Genomic DNA, 22,719 nt, shown 5'->3' with positions numbered 1-22,719 from the left:
CACTTTTTCTTCGCTACATCGATGACTGCATTGGCGCTGCTTCCTGCACGCATGCTGAGCTCGTTGACCTGAAACATCGACTGTACCTCTTCCTAGAGATGCTGCCTTGGCTTGCTACGTTCACCAGCAACTTTGATGTGTCTTGCTTGAATTTCCAGCATCTGCAGAATTCTTGTTGGTTGTGTACAGTGAAATGTATCATTTGCATCAACGCCCAATACAGCCCACAAGTGTCACCATGCCCACAATTCAGTAACCCAAAGCCGCATGTGCTTGGATTGTGGGAGGAAACCCACAGTCATGGGGAGAACATACAAACTCTTTACAGACAGCAGTGAATTGAAACCGTGATCGTTGATTACTGGTGCTGTAGTAGAGTTATGCTAACCGTCATGCTAGTGTAAGTTCATGCCATTGTAAGTTCATTTCTAATGAACGGACTACATTCCCCCCAGCAAGTAATGTTGTTGATAAAAGGGCTGTGGCAATGGTGAGAGCTCTCTCCAGCCAGGGACTGGGTATTGTCAACATCAGCTGAATGTTTGGACTCCAAGTACAGGTACTTCACTGGCAAGGGGTCTCTGACAGCGTGAATAAGCAACTTTCCAGTATCTAATATGTCAACCCTTCTCTTAACCTTTTGCCTCAACAAAGTTACTTCTCTTTTTTTTGTAAACTTCAACTAATATAGGGCAAATTTTCTCCTGTTTAGCCAAAAAAACAGTTTATGCTGCACCCACTTAAAGACCATTTTTTTCTTAATCCACCCCTGGGGACACCAACCAAAATAGCACAACATAAGCAGTATCTCACTGAAACTCTGCATGAATTCATATTATTTTTTCACCATTCAGAAATTCCATTTGCCTGTTATTTTCTACAAAATTGAATACCTTCATACTTCATTATAATCTAGTTTCCATTTTCTTCCTACACACTTAATCTGCTTTTCTCAATGCACAGGACTCTTCTTAAAATCAGAGTTCATTTTTTCACCTATGTAAGATCTGTAAACTTGGTATTGCTTCATACAAGATATTAACATAAATTGCAAATAGTTACATACCCATTGATAATCTTAGAAAATGTGTGTCAAAATGAAAAATCCTTATCATTTTCTGTCCTTTAATCAATCCTGTAAACATGCTAATCCAAATATATATGATCCAACAGTTCTCCCCATCGATCCTCAGAAATATAGGCTGGAAAAGATTGATTAGATTTGCCAAACACAGCATTTCTTTCATAAAAACAGGTCGTCTGTATCAAATTACATAAAACTCTCAGTATCCTATCACCAGGTCCTTAAAATTGGATTACATTACTTTTCTGGTATCTGACATCATGTTTACCATTCTAGAATTTTCCTGTCATTTCTCGAATTGCAGTGTTAGTCTCACTCTTAGTCTGGTGGGCTACTGCAGACTATAGTGTTGTGGAATATCACCAATGCATTCAACACCATTCAAAGTTCTTGGAATGTAAGTTATCAGACTTAAGCCATTAATCACGGACCAACCTTATTTGCCATATACGTTTACAGTGGTCTGAAAATTTGCTGTAGTGGGTTAGCATAACATGCAATAAAAAACAACATTCAACTATTATAACGAATAAGGAATTGTATAACGATAAAGTTGGAGGTTAAAGTACAAGTATGGAATCAAATGTTTCCGAAGGTAATAAATTCCTCACTTTCATGTCACCCTATTCTATCTTCCATGATAATCAGTAATAATATTAATATTTCTCAATTTCTTTATTGTCCAATAATTATTCCTGCCTTTCTTTGAGACTCATTTTAATTCTTACTGCATGTACTTTTGGATGCATGAGGATATTTTACAGGTACTTTTACTTCCTATTATTTCTCTATTGTACTATAATATTTCAGCATACGCACCACAAACAGTACAGCAACTCTGGCCTAAAACGTTTATTTAGATTCATCAATGCATTTTGATTTTTATGTTCTCTCATGCTTGCCATAAACCCGAGAGGTCCATTACTTCTAATGGGCAAGGTCATGAAGCAAAACTACTGGACGCCTGAACATGCTGAGCTCTGAAAGAGAATGCACAGGGTTCAGATTTAGTACTAATCTCTCAACAGGATCTGTACCATGAGAATAAACAAGGCAAAATGAGATTGATACGGACTTGAATGAAAATACACACTAAAACCAGTGCTTAGCAATAAATAAAGGCTTCATATCAATTTCCTCTCCACAGTGGTTGCCTGCCTAGGGTACAGAAGCACAGCAGGTGATTTGTTAGACGGGGATCTGGAACCCTGGGCTTTTTATTCCAAAGAAAAGCATGAGCTGCACCACAGAAACTGGGAACTTGCGGTTAAGTAAGTCTCAAAAACAGAATCAATATCAGAAAAACTCAGTGCCACTTTATTAAGGTACATTTGTACACCTGCTTATTAATGTAGAAATATAATCAACCAATCATGTGGCAGCAACTCAATGCATAAAAGCATACAGACTGGGTCAAGAAATTCAGTTAACACGCACGCAAAAAAGCTGGTGAACGCAGCAGGCCAGGCAGCATCTATAGGAAGAGGTACAGTCGACATTTCGGGCCGAGACCCTTCGTCAGGACTAACTGAAGGAAGAGATAGTATGAGATTTGAAAGTAGGAGGGGGAGGGGTTGATCCAAAATGATGGGAGAAGACAGGAGGGGGAGGGATGGAGCCAAGAGCTGGACAGGTGATTGGCAAAAGGGATATGAGGCTGGAGAAGGGAGAGGATCATGGGACGGGAGGCCTAGGGAGAAAGAAAGGTGGGGGGAAGCCCAGAGGATGGGCAAGGAGTATAATGAGAGGGACAGAGGAAGAAAAAGGAGAGTGAGAGAAAAAAAATGATAAATAATAATTTAAGGCATCCGTTAGTCTTGCGAGACCATGGATCTGCGCTTGGAAAGTCTTCACTCTCCAGGGCGCAGGCCTGGGCAAGGTTGTACGGAAGACCAGCAGTTGCCCGTGCTGCAAGTCTCCCCTCTCCATGTCACCAATGTTGTCCAAGGGAAAGGCATTAGGACCCATACAGCTTGGCACCAGTGTCGTCGCAGAGCAATGTGTGATTAAGTGCCTTGCTCAAGGACACAACACATGTTGCTTTGGCTGGGGCTCGAACTCACGACCTTCAGGTCGCTAGTTCAATGCATTAACCACGTGCCCACATAAATAACAACAATAAATAAATAAATAAATAAATACATACATAACGGATGGGGTACGAAGGGGAGGTGGGGCATTAACAGAAGTTAGAGAAGTCAGTGTTCATGCTATCAGGTTGGAGGCTACCCAGATGGAATATAAGGTGTTGTTTCTCCAACCTGAGTGTGGCTTCATCTTTACAGTAGAGGAGGCCGTGGATAGACATATCAGAATGGGAATGGGACATGGAATTAAAATGTGTGGCCACTGGGAGATCCTGCTTTCTCTGGCGGACAGAGCATAGGTGTTCAGCAAAACGGTCTCCCAGCCTGCGTTGGGTCTCGCCAATATATAGGAGGCCGCATCGGGAGCACCGGACGCAGTATATCACCCCAGCCGACTCACAGGTGAAGTGTCGCCTCACCTGGAAGGACTGTCTGGGGCCCTGAATGGTGGTGAGGGAGGAAGTGTAAGGGCATGTGTAGCACTTGTTCCGCTTACAGGGATAAGTGCCGGGAGGGAGATTGGTGGGAAGGGATGGGGGGATGAATGGACAAGGGAGTCACGTAGGGAGCGATCCCTGCGGAAAGCAGAGAGGGGTGGGAGGGAAAGATGTGCTTGGTGGTGAGATCGGAGAATTATATGTTGGACCCGGAGGCTGGTGGGGTGGTAGGTGAGGACAAGGGGAACCCTATTCCTAGTGGGGTGGCAGGAGGATGGGGTGAGAGCAGATGTGCGTGAAATGGGAGAGATGCGTTTGAGAGCAGAGTTGATGGTGGAGGACGGGAAGCCCCTTTAAAAAAGGAGGACACCTCCTTCGTCCTGGAATGAAAAGCCTCATCCTGAGAGCAGATGCGGCAGAGATGGAGGAATTGCAAGAAGGGGATGGCATTTTTGCAAGAGACAGGGTGGGAAGAGGAATAGTCCAGGTAGCTGTGAGAGTATGTAGGCTTATAGTAGACATAAAGAGATTCAGTTGTTGTTCAGACCAAATATCAGAATGAGGAAGAAATATAATCTAAGTGACTTTTACTGTGGAATAATTGTTGGTGGCAAAGGGATGGTTTGAGTATCTCAGAAACTGCTGATCTCCAGGGATTTTCACATACAGCAGTCTCTATGGTGGGAGAAACATAAAACCATCCAGTGAGCACAGTTCTGTTGACAGAAGAGAATGGCCAGACTGGTTCAAGCTGACAGAAAGGTTATCGTAACTCTAATAGCTACACATTATACAGTGGTGCGCAGAAGAGCAACTTGAACGCACAACGTGCTGAACGTTAAAGCCGATGGGCTCCAGCAGCAGAACACCACAAGCATATACTCAGTGGCACCTTACCAGGTACAGTCACCACGAAGTACCGGTTTCCCATAAAAACTCATTCACTAGCACCTTTCAGAGAAGCAAGTCTACCATGTCAACCCAATCCAGCCTATGTGTCTTTTTTTAAAAATCTTTTTATTAATTATTATTGAAAATCAATAACAGAGAAAAATACATCAAAATAATCAAGACAACATATCCATATGTAGAATAAGAGTTAAACTATCAACCAGGCTGAACAGTATATCAATAATAATCAAAAAACAAAGTATTAAAGCTTTTTTTTAATGGAAAAAAGAAAGAAAGAAAAAAAGAACCCCTACTAACTAAAACAGGAAAAAAAACCCTAATAACTAAAAAAAAGGGAAAAAAAAAACATTTGGAGCACAACCCCGGAGCTATGCGCCATATAAGCTTCCATAACAAAAAGACATCAAACTGCCAACCAAATCCATATACCCAAGCATCAGAAAAGGACCATCTTTATTAACTCAAGTCAAATGATAATAACGGGCAAAAGAACCATAGAATCATAGAAACTACAGCACAGAAACAGGCCCTTTGGCTCTTCTTGGCTGTGCCGAACCATTTTCTGCCTAGTCCCACTGACCTGCACAAGCAACATATCCCTCCATACACCTCCCATCCATGTATCTGTCCAATTTATTCTTAAATGTTAAAAAAAGAACCCGCATTTACCACCTCGTCTGGCAGCTCATTCCATACTCCCACTACTCTCTGTGTGAAGAAGCCCCCCCTAATGTTCCCTTTAAACTTTCCCTCCCCACCCTTAACCTATGTCCTCTGGTTTTTTTCTCCCCTTGCCTCAGTGGAAAAAGCCTGCTTGCATTCACTCTGTCTATACCCATCATAATTTTATATACCTCTATCAAATCTCCCCTCATTCTTCTACGCTCCAGGGAATAAAGTCCTAACCTATTCAACCTTTCTCTGTAACTGAGTTTCTCAAGTCCCGGCAACATCCTTGTAAACCTTCTCTGCACTCTTTCAACCTTATTTATATCCTTCCTGTAATTTGGTGACCAAAACTGAACACAGCACTCCAGATTCGGCCTCACCAATGCCTTATACAACCTCATCGTAACATTCCAGCTCTTATACTCAATACTTTGATTAATAAAGGCCAATGTACCAAAAGCTCTCTTTACGACCCTATCTACCTGTGACGACACTTTTAGGGAATTTTGTATCTGTATTCCCAGATCCCTCTGTTCCATTGCACTCCTCAGTGCCTTACCATTAACCCTGTATGTTCTACGTTGGTTTGTCCTTCCAACGTAAAATACCTCACATTTGTCAGTATTAAACTCCATCTGCCATTTTTCAGCCCATTTTTCCAGCTGGTCCAAGTCCCTCTGCAGGCTCTAAAAACCTTCCTCACTGTCTACTACACCTCCAATCTTTGCATCATCAGCAAACTTGCTGATCCAATTTACCATATTATCATCCAGATCATTGATATAGATGACAAATAACAATGGACCCAGCACTGATCCCTGTGGCACACCACTAGTCACAGGCCTCCACTCAGAGAAGCAATTCTCGACCACCACTCTCTGGCTTCTTCCATCGAGCCAATGTCTAATCCAATTTACCACCTCTCCATGTATACCTAGCGACTGAATTTTCCTAACTAACCTCCCATGCGGGACCTTGTCAAAGGCCTTACTGAGGTCCATGTAGACAATATCCACTGCCTTCCCTTCATCCACTTTCCTGGTAACCTCCTCGAAAAATTCCAACAGATTGGTCAAACATGACCTACCGCGCACAAAGCCATGTTGACTCTCCCTAATAAGCCCCTGTCTATCCAAATGCTTGTAGATTCTGTCTCTTAGTACTCCCTCCAATAACTTACCTACTACTGACGTTAAACTCACCGGCCTATAATTTCCCGGATTACTTTTCGATCCTTTTTTAAACAACGGAACAACATGAGCCACTCTCCAATCCTCCGGCACTTCACCCGTAGACAGTGACATTTTAAATATTTCTGCCAGGGCCCCCGCAATTTCAACACGAGTCTCCTTCAAGGTCCGAGGGAACACTCTGTCAGGTCCCAGGGATTTATCCACTTTAATTTTCCTCAAGACAGCAAGCACCTCCTCCTTTTCAATCTGTACAGTTTCCATGGTCTCACTACTTGATTCCCTCAATCCCATAGATTTCATGCCAGCTTCCTTAGTAAATACAGACGCAAAAAACCTATTTAAGATCTCCCCCATTTCCTTTGGTTCCGCACAAAGCCGACCACTCTGATCTTCAAGAGGACAAATTTTATCCCTTACAATCCTTTTGCTCTTAATATACTTGCAAAAGCTCTTTGGATTATCCTTCACTTTGACTGCCAAGGCAACCTCATGTCTTCTTTTTGCCCTCCTGATTTCTTTCTTAAGTATTTTCTTGCACTTCTTATACTCCTCAAGCATCTGATTTACCCCCTGTTTCCTATACATTTCATACAACTCCCTCTTCTTCTTTATCAGAGTTGCAATATCCCTTGAGAACCAAGGTTCCTTATTCCTATTCAATTTGCCTTTAATCCTGACAGGAACATACAAACTCTGCACTCTCAAAATTTCCCCTTTGAAGGCTTCCCACCTACCAATCACATCTTTGCCAGAGAACAACCTGTCCCAATCCACGCTTTTTAGATCCTTTCTCATTTCTTCAAATTTGGCCTTCTTCCAGTTCAGAACCTCAACCCTAGGACCAGATCTATCCTTGTCCATGATCAAATTGAAACTAATGGTGTTATGATCACTGGAACCAAAGTGCTCCCCTACACAGACTTCTGTCACTTGCCATAATTCGTTTCCTAACAGGAGATCCAATATTGCATCCCCTCTAGTTGGTCCCTCTATATACTGATTTAGAAAACTTTCCTGAACACATTTTACAAACTCTAAACCATCTGGACCCCTAACAGTATGGGACCCCAGCTTTTCTCGAAGTCAAATCTAGGATCAAGAGTTCGACTTCTAATTTTTTCCAAACTAAGACTAACATCACCTGAGAGAACCACTGTATCAAAGTGGGAGCAGAGGCATCTTTCCATTTTAATAAAATAGCCCTTCTGGCCAATAATGTGACAAATGCAATGATGTATTGGTCAGATATAGAAATACCGCGAATATGTTGAGGAACTATGTGTCTTTAAAGGCTATAAATCCTTAACTGTGTCCCCGAATGGACCAATAAACATTTCTGTTGAAGGGAAATTAAGGGTGGTCAATAAATTCATGTGAAAAAAAAGGTTTATGATTAGAATCAAAATAACAAGAGTAAAGAATGTAGTATGTCATTTTGCTTACATCTAAAAATCATTCTACTTGTTACTAAGAGAACAACTAAGTAACTGACAGTGCTTTAGCAGATAATTGCATTAAGATTTGATTGCTATATATGATCTAATAAACAAAACGTTTTTATACAGGATGGAAAGAAATCAATGTTGCCATGGCTATCTGTCAATAAGCTTTATTGGTGGTTTCTTGCCAATGCTGTTTATAATGTGATTTTCTTCAGAGCGTTTTGTTGCTGCCAAATTGAAATTCTCGGTTTATATTTCCAACCATTGTGCACTGCACTTCAATTATCTTAGCTGAAACCCAATGACACGGAACAGTATCAATGAAAGAACAAAGAACAATCCTAGCTATTTTGACAGGATATATTGGGAACTGTTTTTTTAATTGTAAATTTGTAGATTGGTTTTGTGAGCCGTGTTAAGAGAAGAAACACAACTGAAATTCATTTTTCTGGGAAAAATATCAGCTTCCTTTCCAAATTGCATAAAAAATGATGAGGTTAGGAGAACGCTGAATGAAAAAAAAATCTGCTATCTAGAGATTAACTATCTGAGGTAGAAGTTCATATAGATTAGTTTAGGTTTGATTTATTCATCACACGTTTATCGAATATACAGTGAAATGTGCTGCTTGCGATAACAACCAACACAGTCTGAAGATATGCTGGGGGCTGCCCGCAAGAGGCACCATGATTCTGGCACCGGCATATCATACCCACAATTTTAGCTTTGTTCCAATAGTACAGAGTTAAATAACTTTGTGAAAGCCGATATTGAACTAGCAAGTTGTCCCATCCCAAGAATCAATGAGTATTTCTTATAATGTGATAGAGTGCGAGAAAATATGATCAGAAATAGTGCAGCTGACTCTTCAAGCCTTACCCACCATTTTATATGATTATGGTTATTCTGCTGTAGTCCTAAAGTCTCTGTGCTAGTTCCCATAGCCCTTAATTCCCTCATTTTTCAACATTCTATTTCCACTTCAAATATCTCCAGTGATCTAGCTTACAAAAGCCATAAAACTGCAAGGTATAGGGGCAGAATTAGGCCATTTGGCCCACTGAGCATGCTCCACCATTCCATCATGGCTGATTTATTATTCCTCTCAAAACCATTCTTCTGCCTTCTCCCTGTAACTTTTGACGCTCTTACTAATTAAGAACCTATCAAACCTCACTTCAGTGACTTGGCCTTCACGATTGCAGGGAGCTTTGAATTTCACAAAGTCAGCACCCCCTGGGTAAAGAAATTCCTCCTCATCTTTGTTCATAAGAACATAAGAAATAGGAGCAGGAATAGGCCATCTGGCCCGTTGAGCCTGCTCTGCCATTTAATAAGATCATGGCCGATCTGGCCACGGACTCATCTCCACCTACCTGCCTTTTCCCCATAACCCTTAATGCCCTACTATGCAAAAATCTATCCAACCTTGTCTTAAATTTATTGATTGAGGTAGCCTCCACAGCTTCATTGGGCAGAGAATGCCACAAATTCACTACTCTTTGGTAAAAGCATTTCCTCCTCATCTCCAACCTAAATCTACTCCCCCGAATCTTGAAGTTATGCCCCCTAGCTGTAGTCTCACCTACCAGTGGAAACAACATTCCTGCCTCTATCTTATCTATCCCTTTCATAATTTTATATGCTTCTTTAAGATCTCCCCCCATTCTTTTGAATTCCAGCAAGTACAGTCCCAGGCAACTAAATCTCTCCTCATAGTCTAACCCCTTCATCTCTGGAATCAAGCTGGTAAACCTTCTCTGCACTACATATCCTTCCTCAAGTAAGGAGACCAGAACTGCACACAGTACTCCAGCTGTGGCCTCACCTGTACCCTGTACAATTGCAGCATAACCTCCCTGCTGTTAAATTTAATCCCTTTAGCAATGAAGGCCAACATTCCATTTGTCTTCTTGATAGCTTTCTGCACCTGCAAACAAACCTTTTGAGATTCATGCACAAGCACCCCGAAGTCCCTCTGCACAGCAGCATGTTGTAATTTTTTACCATTTAAATAATAATCTGCTTTCATTTTCCCTCCCAAAGTGGATAACCTCGCATTTACCAACATTGTACTCCATCTATCAGACCCTTGCCCACTCACTTAACCTAACTATATCTCTCTGCAGACTCTCCGTACCTGCTGCACAATTTGGTTTTCCACTCAATTTAGTGTCATCAGCAAATTTAGATCAGCAAACTTGGTCCCCCCTTCCAGATAGTTAATGTATATCATGAACAGTTGCAGACATCCCACCTCTCCCAAAAGTTCTGGGAGTCTCCCACATATTGACAGCGGCTCCCTGATGCCTGCAAATTATAAACAATATCCCAGAAATCGATTTTTTTGACAGCGAGGGAGGGAGAGGGAGAAAGAGGAGGGAGAGAGGGGGGTAGGGGGAGAGGGGAGAGGGGGAGAGGGGAGGGGGGAAAGGGGGGAGAGGGGGGAAAGGGGGGAGAGGGGGGAGAGGGGGGAGGAGGGGGGAGGGGGAGGGGGAGGGAGAGGGAGAGGGAGGGGGAGGGGGAGGGAGAGGGAGGGGGAGGGGGAGGGGGAGGGAGAGGGAGAGGGAGAGGGAGGGGGAGAGGGAGAGGGAGAGGGAGAGGGAGAGGGAGAGGGAGAGGGAGAGATTGACAGAGAGAGCATCCTGATTGGTCTCTCTTTTTGCTACGTAGACCTATCAGTTTTCTCTGTGGGCGGGCTTTACAGTCGACCTCTCTCTCTCTCTTTCATTGTCCATCAGTTCAGTTTAGTGTCTTGCAGCGCCATGGTAGAGTGTTCCAAAACAAGAAAATATAAAACGTATTTCACCCCAGACTACATTAAAGTGTACCCTGCCTAATAGGGGTCAAAAATAATGACAGTGTTGTTCGCTGCACTGTTTGCAACAGTGACTTTTCTATTACCCATGGTGGGTTAAGTGACTGTAAAAGACATGTTGAAGGGAGCTTAACAGGTGTCATTCATTCATTAGCATGATCAAATAAATTTCATAATTAAATGTCCTGTATACATACACCCTTGGAGGTCGACTTGGGGCGGGGGGGGAATATAGAGTTGTGGGTGTGGTGGTGCTACCTCCCTGAAATGAGTTTTTGCAGGGTGGGATGTCTGCAGCTGCGGGCCCAGCACCGATCCTTGTGACACACCACTTAGCACTAATTGCCAACCACAAAAACACCCATATATCCCAACTCTGCTTAATATTAGTTAACCAATCCTCTATCCATGCTAATACATCATCCCCAACTCTATGCTTCCTTATCTTATGGGTAAGTCATTTACGTGGCGCCTTATTGAACGCCTTCTGGAAATGCAAGTAAATAACATCCATCTGATCCCCTCTATGCACTGTGCTTGTTATATCCTCCAAGAACTCCAGTAAGTTTGTCAAACAGGACCTGCCTTTGCTGAATCCATGCTGTGTCTGGCTGATGGATCCATTTCTTTCCAGATGCTTCACTAATTTTTTTTAATGATAGCTTCAAGCATTTTCTCAACTACTGATGCTAAACTAACTGGCCTATAGTTACCTGTCTTTTACTTCCATCCTTTTTTGAACAGTGGCATGAGATTTGTCGTCTTCCAATCCACTGGGACCTGCTCAGAGTCCAGAGAATTTTGGTAAATTATCTCCAAAGCCTCTACTATAAGTTCTACCATTTCATTCAGTACCCTGGGATGCATTCCATCAGGACCAGGAGACTTACCTATCTTCAGGCCCACAAGTTTGCTCAGCATTACCTCTTTAATGATAACTATTGTATTGAGGTCTTCACCTCCCAGACTGGCTCAAGCTGAGAGGAAGGCAACAGTAACATTACAACAGTGGGGTGCAGAAGAGCATCACTGAATACACAACACATCAAACCTTGAAGTGATTGGGCTACAGCAACAAAAGACCATAAACATATACCCAGTGGGCACTTTATTAGGGATAAGAGGTATCTAATAAAGTGGCCAATGAAAGTATATGTAATGATTAGTTCTAGTTTCAAAAGTTTATTGATTATTCTAACTACAATGAATATTTTTTAACACTTTCAAACCAATCTAATATTCAAATCTCGACCTGGCACTGTCATTTTTGACTGGAGTTTCATTTGCTATTATGTTTCAGATCTTGATGCACTCACAAGAATGCTCTGGTTTTCCAATTCCGCTTCAAAGTGGACAACTTTACACTTTTCCAGATGATGTTCTATCTGCTTTGTACTTGCATCAACACATAATGCCACCTAGTTCAGCATCATTGGTAAACTGGTATATATTATACAGGTCCACAATCCCTTATCTGAAATCCTTGGGGCCAGTTGCATTTCGGAATTCAGAGTTTTTCGGATTTCAGACCCCCCCCCCACCCCACACCAAAAAACACGTATGCTCAAGTCCCTTATTTAACCTGTCTCAGTGTGGTAGACTTTAGGACCCAGCGGTGCACTAAACCTATGCACATCCTCCCGTATACTTTAAATCATCTCGAGATTACTTATAATACCTAATACAGTGTAGATAGTTGTTATACTGTATTGTTTAGGGAATAATGACAAGAACATTTTTTATTTCCAACAAAGACATTCAATAAAACATAGAAATATACAGCTTCAAACGAACTGAATCAAACACATGGTAGATGACTTATTGGAATAAACGTAGAACGTCACTGTCACTATAAAACTTCAATAACTTTTCTTTCTGTTTATTGAAATCATATACAGTGGTAGTTCCGACACTATTTTCTTCAGTCAAACGCCACACAGACACACCACAATCAAGCTTCTGCAGTAAGTCCACTTTCTGCGTTATTGTTAATGATAGATGCCTCCTTCTCTTTTTCTCATTGTTACCCATAGAAGTATCTGCAGCTCTTTTTGACATTTTCACAGTGAAATTAAACACAAAGTCAACAGTGAACACAAAATATCAGCAACAGCAAATGCACGTGTAACCAGCATGAGTGCTGAGCCACAACTGACGTCTAGCGGCCTCTGCTAGTGCTGCCACGTCACACCTGAGTGACGTCAGCTGTTGGCGAGAAAAAACGATTTTCGGAGCTTTTGGATTTCGGAATTTCCGATAAAGGAATGTGCACCTGTATCTGTTCCAATGTTTGATCTATCTATCATGTTAATTAGAGAACTTCTATCTACCTGATAGAAGTTTATAAGATTATGAGAGACATAGATAAAGCCACCATCTTTTCAGAACAGAATCAAGGTTTAACAGCACTGGCATATGTCCTGAAATTTTTTTGTTTTGTGGCAGCAGTACACTGCAATACATAATAATAAAAACTATAAATTATATTAAGTATTAAAAAATATAATTAAATTAAGTAGTGTAAAATGAGAAATAGTGAGGTAATGTTCATGGCTTCATTGCCCTTTCAGAAATCTGATGTGGAGGGCAAGAAACTGTTCCTGAATGGTTTCTGTGCTGTAGCTTTTCTATGGTTTCTATATTGGACAGATACATGGATGGGAGGTGTATGGAGGGATATGCTCCGTGTGCAGGTCAGTGGGACTAGGCAGAAAATAGTTCGGCACAGCCAAGAAGGGCCAAAAGGCCTGTTTCTGTGCTGTAGTTTTTTTTATGGTTTCTATGGTTGAGTGTGTGTCTTCAGGATTCTGTACATCCTCTTTGATGGCAGCAATGAGAAGAGAGCATGCCTTAGGTGATGGGGTCCTGAATAATGTTACTCCTTTTTTTTGGTTTTGAAGATATCCTTGATGCTGGGGATGCTAGTGCCAATGATGGAGCTGGCGGAGTTTACAACTTTCTGCAGCTTTTTCTGATCCTGTTCCTCCATACCAGGCAGTGATGCAACCACTTAGAATGTTCTCCACGGTAGATCTATAGAAATTTACGAGTACCTTTGGTGACATACTAGTTTTCCTCAAACTCCTAAAGAAATATAGCTGGGTCGTGTCTTCTTTGTAATTGTATCAATATGTTGGGCTCAGGATAGATCCTCAGATACATTGACAGCCAAGAACTTGAAACTGCTCATCCTTTCCATTTCTGATCCCTCAATGAGGATTGCAGGGGTCCCAGAGCAGATCCCTGTAGAACACCACAAGACACCAACCTCCAGGCAGTAAATGCTCTATCTACAACCATGCTCAAGCCAATTCTAAATATTTTTTGGAAATATTTGAAGCAGTGCTTTCATGAAGAGAAGCTCAAACTGTGCAAGTGTGATTAATGTCAGTGGGTAACTACTCTATCATTATTCAAAGGTCTTTTTCAATTTTACAAAAAATTTTGGTAACATCAAAGAATCCAACTTACCTTCATGTTCTTTTTCTGTCATTCCAGCTTTCTTCATTTTCTTTGGTGTTTTCATAAAAAGGGGAAATATTGTCCTTAGTCCAAGGATATCTACAAACTTGTGACAGTTATCAGAGCCTTCAGGGCCAATCACAGCATGGTCCAACACCTTTAAAGCACTGGCGCGAGACATCTTCTTTTCCCTGTGAAGGTTCGATTAAAACACTATATCATATGCAGTGATTAAGGAGATTACAGTAAAAATTTTAAGACTTGCTTCAAATCCTACTTATAGTTAAATTTCAGAAATCTGGCACCCTTGAGATGTTGGTAGTCAGAGTCCAGCAGACTTTCTGGGCTACTGGATGTTACTTGTATTCATACACCAAATACTTTTTTTAAGGTATGTTACAGAGTAGGGGAACAAACTTCTCAATGCGCCCATTGTTTAAAGGGAGCAGGAAATATATACGTGGTCTGGCTGTGGGCTCTGGATGCCTAGCCTCTAACCCTGGCCCCAGCAGCACAATCAGCCCGCAGTTCCAGATCCCTGAAAGTGCCAGTACACACCCATTCACACTTTGAGCCCCCAGCTCTCATTCCAGACTAATTAATGCACCAGGTGCTGATCCGTCACAACATCTGAAAAATCAGGTGCTGGATTACTGGAGTTAGACTGTAACATGAGGATTATTTCTTTATAGGCCACAGCTATTCCTTAAGAACAACTCCATACTTGAGACCGCCAAAATGAAGCAGAAATGTCACTAACGTTTCCATAGGAGACGTGAAATATTCTTGGATGCAAATATAAACCTGTGGGCCCATTTGATTGTGGGCAAATTGGCATTAAATGAGATTTAAAATACTGTAGATGCTGGGATCATGGATTAAAAAAACATTGTTGGAACTCAATGAGTCAGACAACATCTGTGAAGTTAAAGGGATAGCTAACATTATGGATGAGATTCCTCTTTAGGACCATCAAGGTTCCACGTGATTTTCCATTGTAAACTATTTAAACACATTTGCTTTTGCTTAAAGTTTCAAAGAGCACTTTTTCCATTTTTCTTCAATTGTCTGTGAGATTAATTGAAGACAGTGTGGCAGCATAAATTTGATCCAAAATCAAAACAAAACAATTGTCGACAGTCTGTGTTGCCACGGAGTTGTTATTCTTGCGTGGCACACCCACAGCTCCAATGATTACTTCAAAGAGTCAAATTCCTTACTTCAATCTTTGATTAACAATTAGCAAACGTACAATTAAGTAATACTGAATGTTATCTTGGCAGTCAGCAAAGTTATGATCTCCGCAGTGGCAAGCTGCAAACTGCCAAGAAGTAAGTATGCATACATAATTTACTCCCATGGCATTTACCACGCCCCCACTAGTGAACAGTTACCATAATACACATAACAAATGTACAGCACAAAACACATGGCTGGATGGTATATAGATGGTATGAACAAAATAATAGCATGTCCCTTCCAAAATGAAATTGTTATGGCCCTTCTCGTCTCTCAAACTAAAAAGAAAAGTGAATTGCTAAGGAAACATTGATCAACCACATACAGTGCCTTGTAAAAGTATCTAACCCCTAACCTTTTGTTCACGTAAATGAGTATTACAACCAGGGATTTTGATCAATTTAACTCTGAATTTTTATTTGTGTATCACATGCTCCTTTTATCACAGTAGAGCCCTAAAATAGGGAAAATTGTAAAGCATGAAAAACCAAACATTCAAAAAAAATGAACTGCCTGCAGTTCAAACAGTTTCATCACCCTTCGTTCAGTACTTAGTTGATCCACCCCTCACAGCTATTACAGCCAGTAGTCTTTTTGAATAAGTTTGCACAACGCGATGGAGCAAGATTTACCCATTCTTCTTCGCAAAATTTCTGAAGCTGTGGCAGGTTAGTTGGGAAACAAGCTGAAGGTCCTGCCAGAGATGTTCAATCAGGACTTTGACTGGACCACTCAAAGACATCAATTTCCTTCACTTGAAGCCACTCCATAGCTGCTCTGGCAGAGTGCCTGGGCTGTTGTCCTGCTGAAAGACGAACTTCCTCCCCTGTTTAAGGTTTCTGGCAGAGGTTAGCAGGTCTTTATCCAGGACCTCTCCTTATTTAGCAGCATTCACCATTACATCAATCCTGACCAGATTTTTAGTAAATTGTTGACAGGTTTTGGAATGTTTCTTTTGATTTGACATGATGCACAATGTTTTTCAGATTAGCTCAAAAGTCCTACTTCAATATATTTTAAATTTAGAAAGTGAGACAGTAAAATGTTAAATAGTTGTGGAGGCTGGATACTTTTTCAAGGTACTGTAACATCTCAAAAGAGCTGCGAATAAGCAGCTAATTAGGTATACAGGGAAAGTGACTCATTAGCAGCAGACTTCATGGCCTTATTGAGAACATGATTCTCTTGTGTGACATAACCAGAGGCAAAGGCAAGCAATTTGAGAAAGAAGCAACACAGAATAAGGATAGTTAGACATTTTCAGCTGACAAGGAAATTTTTGTCACAGATATTTTGTTTTTCTTTTAAAGAGATCACCTTATCTCAATTGCTGTTTGAATCCTGATACTCAGAAGCCCTGTTTTCAGCTTCCATTATTGGTGTCCATCTTTACAAGTCTTCCCTTAGATACTTCTCTCTCGTTAACAAGGACCAATGTTTGCACGTTTTATCCACAGTGTGGACCCACTTGCACCATAAATGGTTCGAAGTGCCTGCCCACTCCCTTTTCTTAAAGACTTCATATTAAAAGCAAAGGAGTCAATATTAAATGCTCAACTGAACTATGGCGAATATTAATCCCTCAACTGACATGTGTGAAATCTTATCTGGTCATCATTTTATTGCTGTTTGTGATATTATTCTGGTTGCCTTATGCTCTCAATATAGATCAACAACAATTTAAGTCTTTATCTTGGGATATGAAACACAGAATAGCGCAGCATCCTACAGACCATACAGCCCACAATGTTGTGCTGGCCATTTAACCTAATCCATGATCATTCTAACCCTGCTCTCCAACATATCCCTCCATTTTCTTCCATCCAATTTGCCTAAGAGCCTCTTAAATGTCCCTAATATATCAGCCTCTACCACCACCAGGAGAGAAGGATATGTGGCAGTGTGCTCCATGCACTGATCACTCTGTGTTAAAATCTATTTCTGATATCCCCCTATACCTTCCTCCAATTACATTAAAATTATGCCCTCTTATATTGGCCTTTGCCGACCTGAGAAAAAGGTGCATCCATCCACTTGATTTACGCCTATTATCACTTTATACACCTTTCATCCCCTTTGCTCCAAAGAGAGTAGGCCTGGCTCACTCAATCTTTCCTCATAAGGCATGCTCCCTCATACAGAAAGAATCCTTGTAAATCTCTGTACTCTCTCTAAAACTTCCAACTAACAAGGTGACCAGAATTGAATACAATACTCCAAGTGTGGTCTAATCATAGTTTTATAAAACTGCAACATCATGTTGTGGCTTTTGAGCTCAATCCAATTAATGAAAGCCAACACACCACACCTTCTTAAACATCACCTATCAACTTGCGTGGCAAATTTGAGGGATCTATAGACATGGACCCAAAGTTCCCTCTGGTTCTGCACACTGCTAAGAATCCTGCCACTAACCTTGTATTCTGCCTTTTAAGTTCCACCTTCCAAAGTTAATCAATTCACATTTTTTTTGGATTGAACTCTATCTGCCATTTCTCAGCTGAGGTCTGCATCTTATTAATGTCCCGTTGTAACCTATAACAACATTCTACGCTAACTACAGTAACACCAACCTTGACGTCATCTATAAATTTACTAACCCACCCTTCCAATTCATCGTCCAAACCATTTACAGAATTTACAGAACTCCGTTCTAAATTGTCTACCCCTTATTCTTAAACTGTGGCCTCTGGTCCTGGACTCCCCCAGCATTGGGAACATGTTTCCTGCCTCTAGCGTGTCCAATCCCTTAATAATCTTATATGTTTCAATCAGATCCCCTCTCATCCTTCTAAATTCCAGTGTATACAAGCCCAGTCGCTCCAATCTTTCAACATATGACATTCCTGCCATCCCTGGAATTAACCCAGTGAACCTACGCTGCACTCTCTCCATAGCAAGAATGTTCTTCCTCAAATTTGGAGACCAAAACTGCACACAAAACTCCAGGTGGGGTCTCACCAGGGCCTTGTACAACTGCAGAAGGACGTCTTTGCTCCTATACTCAACTCCCCTTGTTATGAAGGGCAACATGCCATTAGCTTTCTTCACTTCCTGCTGTACCTGTATGCTTACTTTCAGTGACTGATGAACAAGGACACCTGGATCTCGTTGTACTTCCCCTTTTCCTAACTTGACACCATTCAGATAGTAATCTGCCTTCCTCTTCTTGCCACCAAAGTGAATAACCTCACATTTATCCACATTAAACTGCATCTGCCATGCATCTGCCCACTCACCCAACCTGTCCAAGTCACCCTGCATTCTCATAACATCCTCCTCACATTTCACACTGAAACCCGCTTTGTGTCATCAGCAAATTTGTTTATGTTACTTTTAATCCCTTCATCTAAATCATTAATGTATACTGTAAATAGCTGTGGTCCCAGCACTGAGCCTTGCGGTAACCCACTAGTCACTGCCTGCCATTGTGAAAAGGACCCGTTAATCCCTACTCTTCGTTTCCTGTCTGCCAGCCAATTTTCTATCCATGTCAGTACCCTACCCTCAATATCACATGCTCTAATTTTACATAGAAACATAGAAAATAAGTGCAGGAGTAGGCCATTCAGCCCTTCGAGCCTGCACCGCCATTCAGCATGATCATGGCTGATCATCCAACTCAGAACCCTGTACCAGCCTTCCCTCCATACCCCCTGATCCCTTTAGCCCACTAACCTCCTATGTGGGACCTTATCAAAGGCTTTCTGAAAGTCCGGGTATACTACATCCACTGGCTTTCCCATGTCCATTTTGATAATTACATCCTCAAAAAATTCCAGAAGATTAGTCAAGCATGATTTCCCCTTCGTAAATCCATGTTGACTCAGCCCCATCCTGCTACTGCTATCCAAATATGCCGCTTTTTTTTTCTCTCTCCCTCCTTTCTTAAAAAGCGGGATAACATCAGCTACCCTCCAATCCACAGGAACTGATCCTGAATCTATAGAACATTGGAAAATGATTACCAATGTGTCCACGATTTCTAGAGCCACCTCCTTAAGTACTCTGGGATGCAGACCGTCTGGCCCTTGGGATTTATCAGCCTTCAGTCCCATCAGTTTACCCAACAGCATTTTCTGCCTAATGTGAATTTCCTTCAGTTCTTCCGTTACCCTAGGTCCTCTGGCCACTATTACATCTGGGAAGACAGATCCAAAGTACCTGTTCAGTTCCTCTACCATAGGGCCCAACTTTGGTCTTAACTAATTTTTTCCTCTTCACATACCTAAAGAAGCTTTTACTATCCTCCTTTATATTCTTGGTTAGCTTACCATAGTACCTCATCTTTCCCACCCGTATTGCCTTTTTAGTTATCTTCTGTTGCTCCTTAAAAGTCTCCCAATCCTCTGGCTTTCCACTCATCCTTGCTATACTTCCTCTCTTTTATTTTTATACTGTCCTTGACTTCCCTTGTCATCCACGGCCTCCCCTTACTCCCCTTAGAATCTTTCTTCCTCTTTGGAATGAACTGATCCTGCAGCTTCTGTATTATTCCCAGAAATACCTGTCATTGTTGTTCCACTGTCATCCCTGCTAGGGTATCTTTCCAGTCAACTTTGGCCAGCTCCTCCCTCATGGGTCCATAGTTCCCTTTGTTCAACTGTAATACTGACACTTACGATTTTCCCTTCTCCCTCTCAAATTGTAGATTAAAACTTATCATATTATGGTCACTACCTCCTAATGGCTCCTTTACCTCGAGTTCCCTTATCAAATCTGGCTCATTACACAACACTAAATCCAGAATTGCCTTATCTCTGGTAGGCCCTATTACGAGCTGCTCTAAGCATTCCACAAACTCCCTTTCTTGGGGTCCAGTACCAACCTGATTTTCCCAGTCTACCTGCATGTTGAAATCCCCCATAACAACCGCAAATTACCTTTGTGACATGCCAATTTTAACTCCTGATTTAACTTGCACCCTATATAGAAACATAGAAAATAGGTGCAGGAGTAGGCCATTCGGCCCTTCGAGCCTGCACCACCATTCAGTATGATCATGGCTGATCATTCAACTCAGAACCCTGTACCAGCCTTCCCTCCATACCCCCTGATCCCTTTAGCCACAAGGGCCATATCTAACTCCCTCAGGAGTTAGGTATCCAGGCTACTATTTGGGGGCCTGTAGATAACTCCCATTAGGGTCCTTTTGCCCTTACAGTTTCTCAGTTCTATCCATACTGACTCTACATCTCCTGATTCTATGTCCCCTCTCACAAGGGACTGAATTTCATTCCTCACCAACAGAGCCAACCCACCCCGTCTGCCAACCTGTCTGTCCTTTCGACAGGATGTATACCCTTGAATATTCACTTCCCAGCCCTGGTCCTCTTGCAGCCATGTCTCTGTTATTCCCACAACATCATACTTGCCAGTTTCCAACTGAGCCTCAAGCTCATCCACTTTATTTCTTATACTCTGTGCATTCATATATAACACTTTTAATCCATTTAAAGTAATACTTTTACTCCCCTCACCTTTCACATCGATTCCTATTGCATTTGGCCATACTCTATGATCCCTTCCTGAGCTCTCTGCCCCATTAATTCTGTTGTCTTTCTTAACTTTCTTTATTCTCTCTTTCCCTTTAACTCCATCCTTATATTTCCAGTTCGTCCCCTCCCCCGCACTACTTAGTTTAAACACACCTGTGTGTGACAAACCTGCCTACCAGAATGCTGTTAACATGCAACCCGTCCCTCCTGTACAATTCAACCTTACCCCAAAACAGATCCCAGTGGTCCAAGAATCTACATCCCTGCCTCCCGCACCAGCTCTTCAGCCACACATTCAGATCCCCCACCTCCCTGTTCTTGCCCTCACCAGCACAAGGAACTGGAAGCAAACCGGAGATAACCACCCTGGAGGTCCTGCTTTTCAGCTTTCTTCCGAGTTCTCTGAAGTCACGCTGCAGAATTTCTTTCCTCTTCCTCCCGACGTCATTTGTGCCGACATGCACCACCACTTCCAGATGTTCACCTTCACTCTTGAGGATTCCCTGCAATCGGTCTGTGACGTCCTGGATCCTGGCACCAGGGAGGCAACACACCGTCCTTAAATCCTGCCTGTTGCCGCAGAAACCCCTTTCTGTACCTCTCACTATGGAGTCCCATCCTACCACAGCTCTGCCTGACTTCTGTCTCCTCAGCTTTGTTTCAGCGCCAATTTTTGACTCGCAGAGCTGTCTGCCTCTCAGACTGGCAATGTCTTCTGTCTCGACAGCTTCCAAGAGGGTGAACCTGTTTTCAAGAGGTAAATCCCCCAGGGTCTCTTGTACTCCAAGCATCCATCCCTTCCTCATCGTCGCCCCCCCCTTCTCCCTTCCGATATCTTTGGTGTAACGAACTCGCTGTAGGCCCTGTCCAGAAAACTCTTGGTTTCCCGGATGAACCTGAGGTCATCCAGTTGCCTCTCCACTGCCTCAACACAGTCCTTCAGGAGCTGAACCTGGACACATTTTCCACATTTGTAGCAGCCAGAGGCACCATCAACATCCCTGACCTCCCAACTTTCTTGCCACACAGCTGGAATATTCTTTTATATAATGTTAATTTAAAGAGATGTGCAGTTTTCAGGCCACATAAAAAATTCCCGCTCAGAGCAATGGTTGGTCTGAACAGCTATTAAAAGAGAAATTAGAAGGAACATTGAACATTATTATGCTTGGAATATGAGAGCATTTCTTCAGACTTTCGAATTATAATGAAACAGTATCAACAGGAATTATGATTTGCTAAATTATGAGTCATTAAACCATACATGGCTTTATAATCTTTATAAATAAAACTGTCCAGGTAATCCATGTTTACACAAAAATCTCATTTTAAAAAAACTGTTGGACCATTAAAGAGTGTTTTTGATTCATAATGCCTTTAAAGCCCTGGTGTTAATAACACTGATGCCCTCAGTGTATGGAAATCAATGGATAATGCACTAACAACAATGACTAATACCTGTTATTTTGTTTCTCAGAGGCAGCAGTGCAAGTATCAGCCCGTTTTGTCTGCACAATCCCTGAGTAAAACTATGAGTAATCCATTAGTACATAAATAATCAGCTGAGTGTTTCACTGCAGATCACTTTCAGATGAACAAAATCTACACTCGTTATGAATTTTACAACTAACACTTATTGAATAAAAATTAGGTTCAGAAATCAATGAGACATCGAATTGCCTTCTCTGCTGTTGACAGTTTTAGTAATATTTGCCTCGTTGTCTCCAATGTACTAGCCAGTCGATTCCAGTTCTATGGAGCAAAGCATGCCTGACTGACTGTTGTTAACATTTAGCTTTTTAGAAATCAATACACTTATTGCATTGTTCCCTACTGATTTGGGAAATATTTATTCTTTAAACTTCAAATGAGTTACTT

The 22,719-nt window shown here is 41.7% G+C and overlaps 1 protein-coding gene across 1 annotated transcript in view; it reads right to left on the bottom strand.

Annotated features, from left to right (window-relative positions):
- ctnnbl1 (catenin, beta like 1) overlaps window positions 1–22,719 on the bottom strand; it is a 255,909-nt gene that overhangs the window by 80,410 nt on the left and 152,780 nt on the right. The window contains exon 11 of the mRNA XM_072280851.1: window positions 14,114–14,295. Within this exon, the coding sequence (XP_072136952.1) occupies window positions 14,114–14,295 (182 nt within the window). The remainder of the gene's footprint in view (window positions 1–14,113; window positions 14,296–22,719) is intronic.

Source organism: Mobula birostris, chromosome 2, assembly GCF_030028105.1.
Source record: "Mobula birostris isolate sMobBir1 chromosome 2, sMobBir1.hap1, whole genome shotgun sequence".
Taxonomy (NCBI): domain Eukaryota; kingdom Metazoa; phylum Chordata; class Chondrichthyes; order Myliobatiformes; family Myliobatidae; genus Mobula; species Mobula birostris.
The sequence above is the reverse complement of the archived record's forward strand: the minus strand, read 5'-3'. Positions and strand labels throughout refer to the sequence as shown.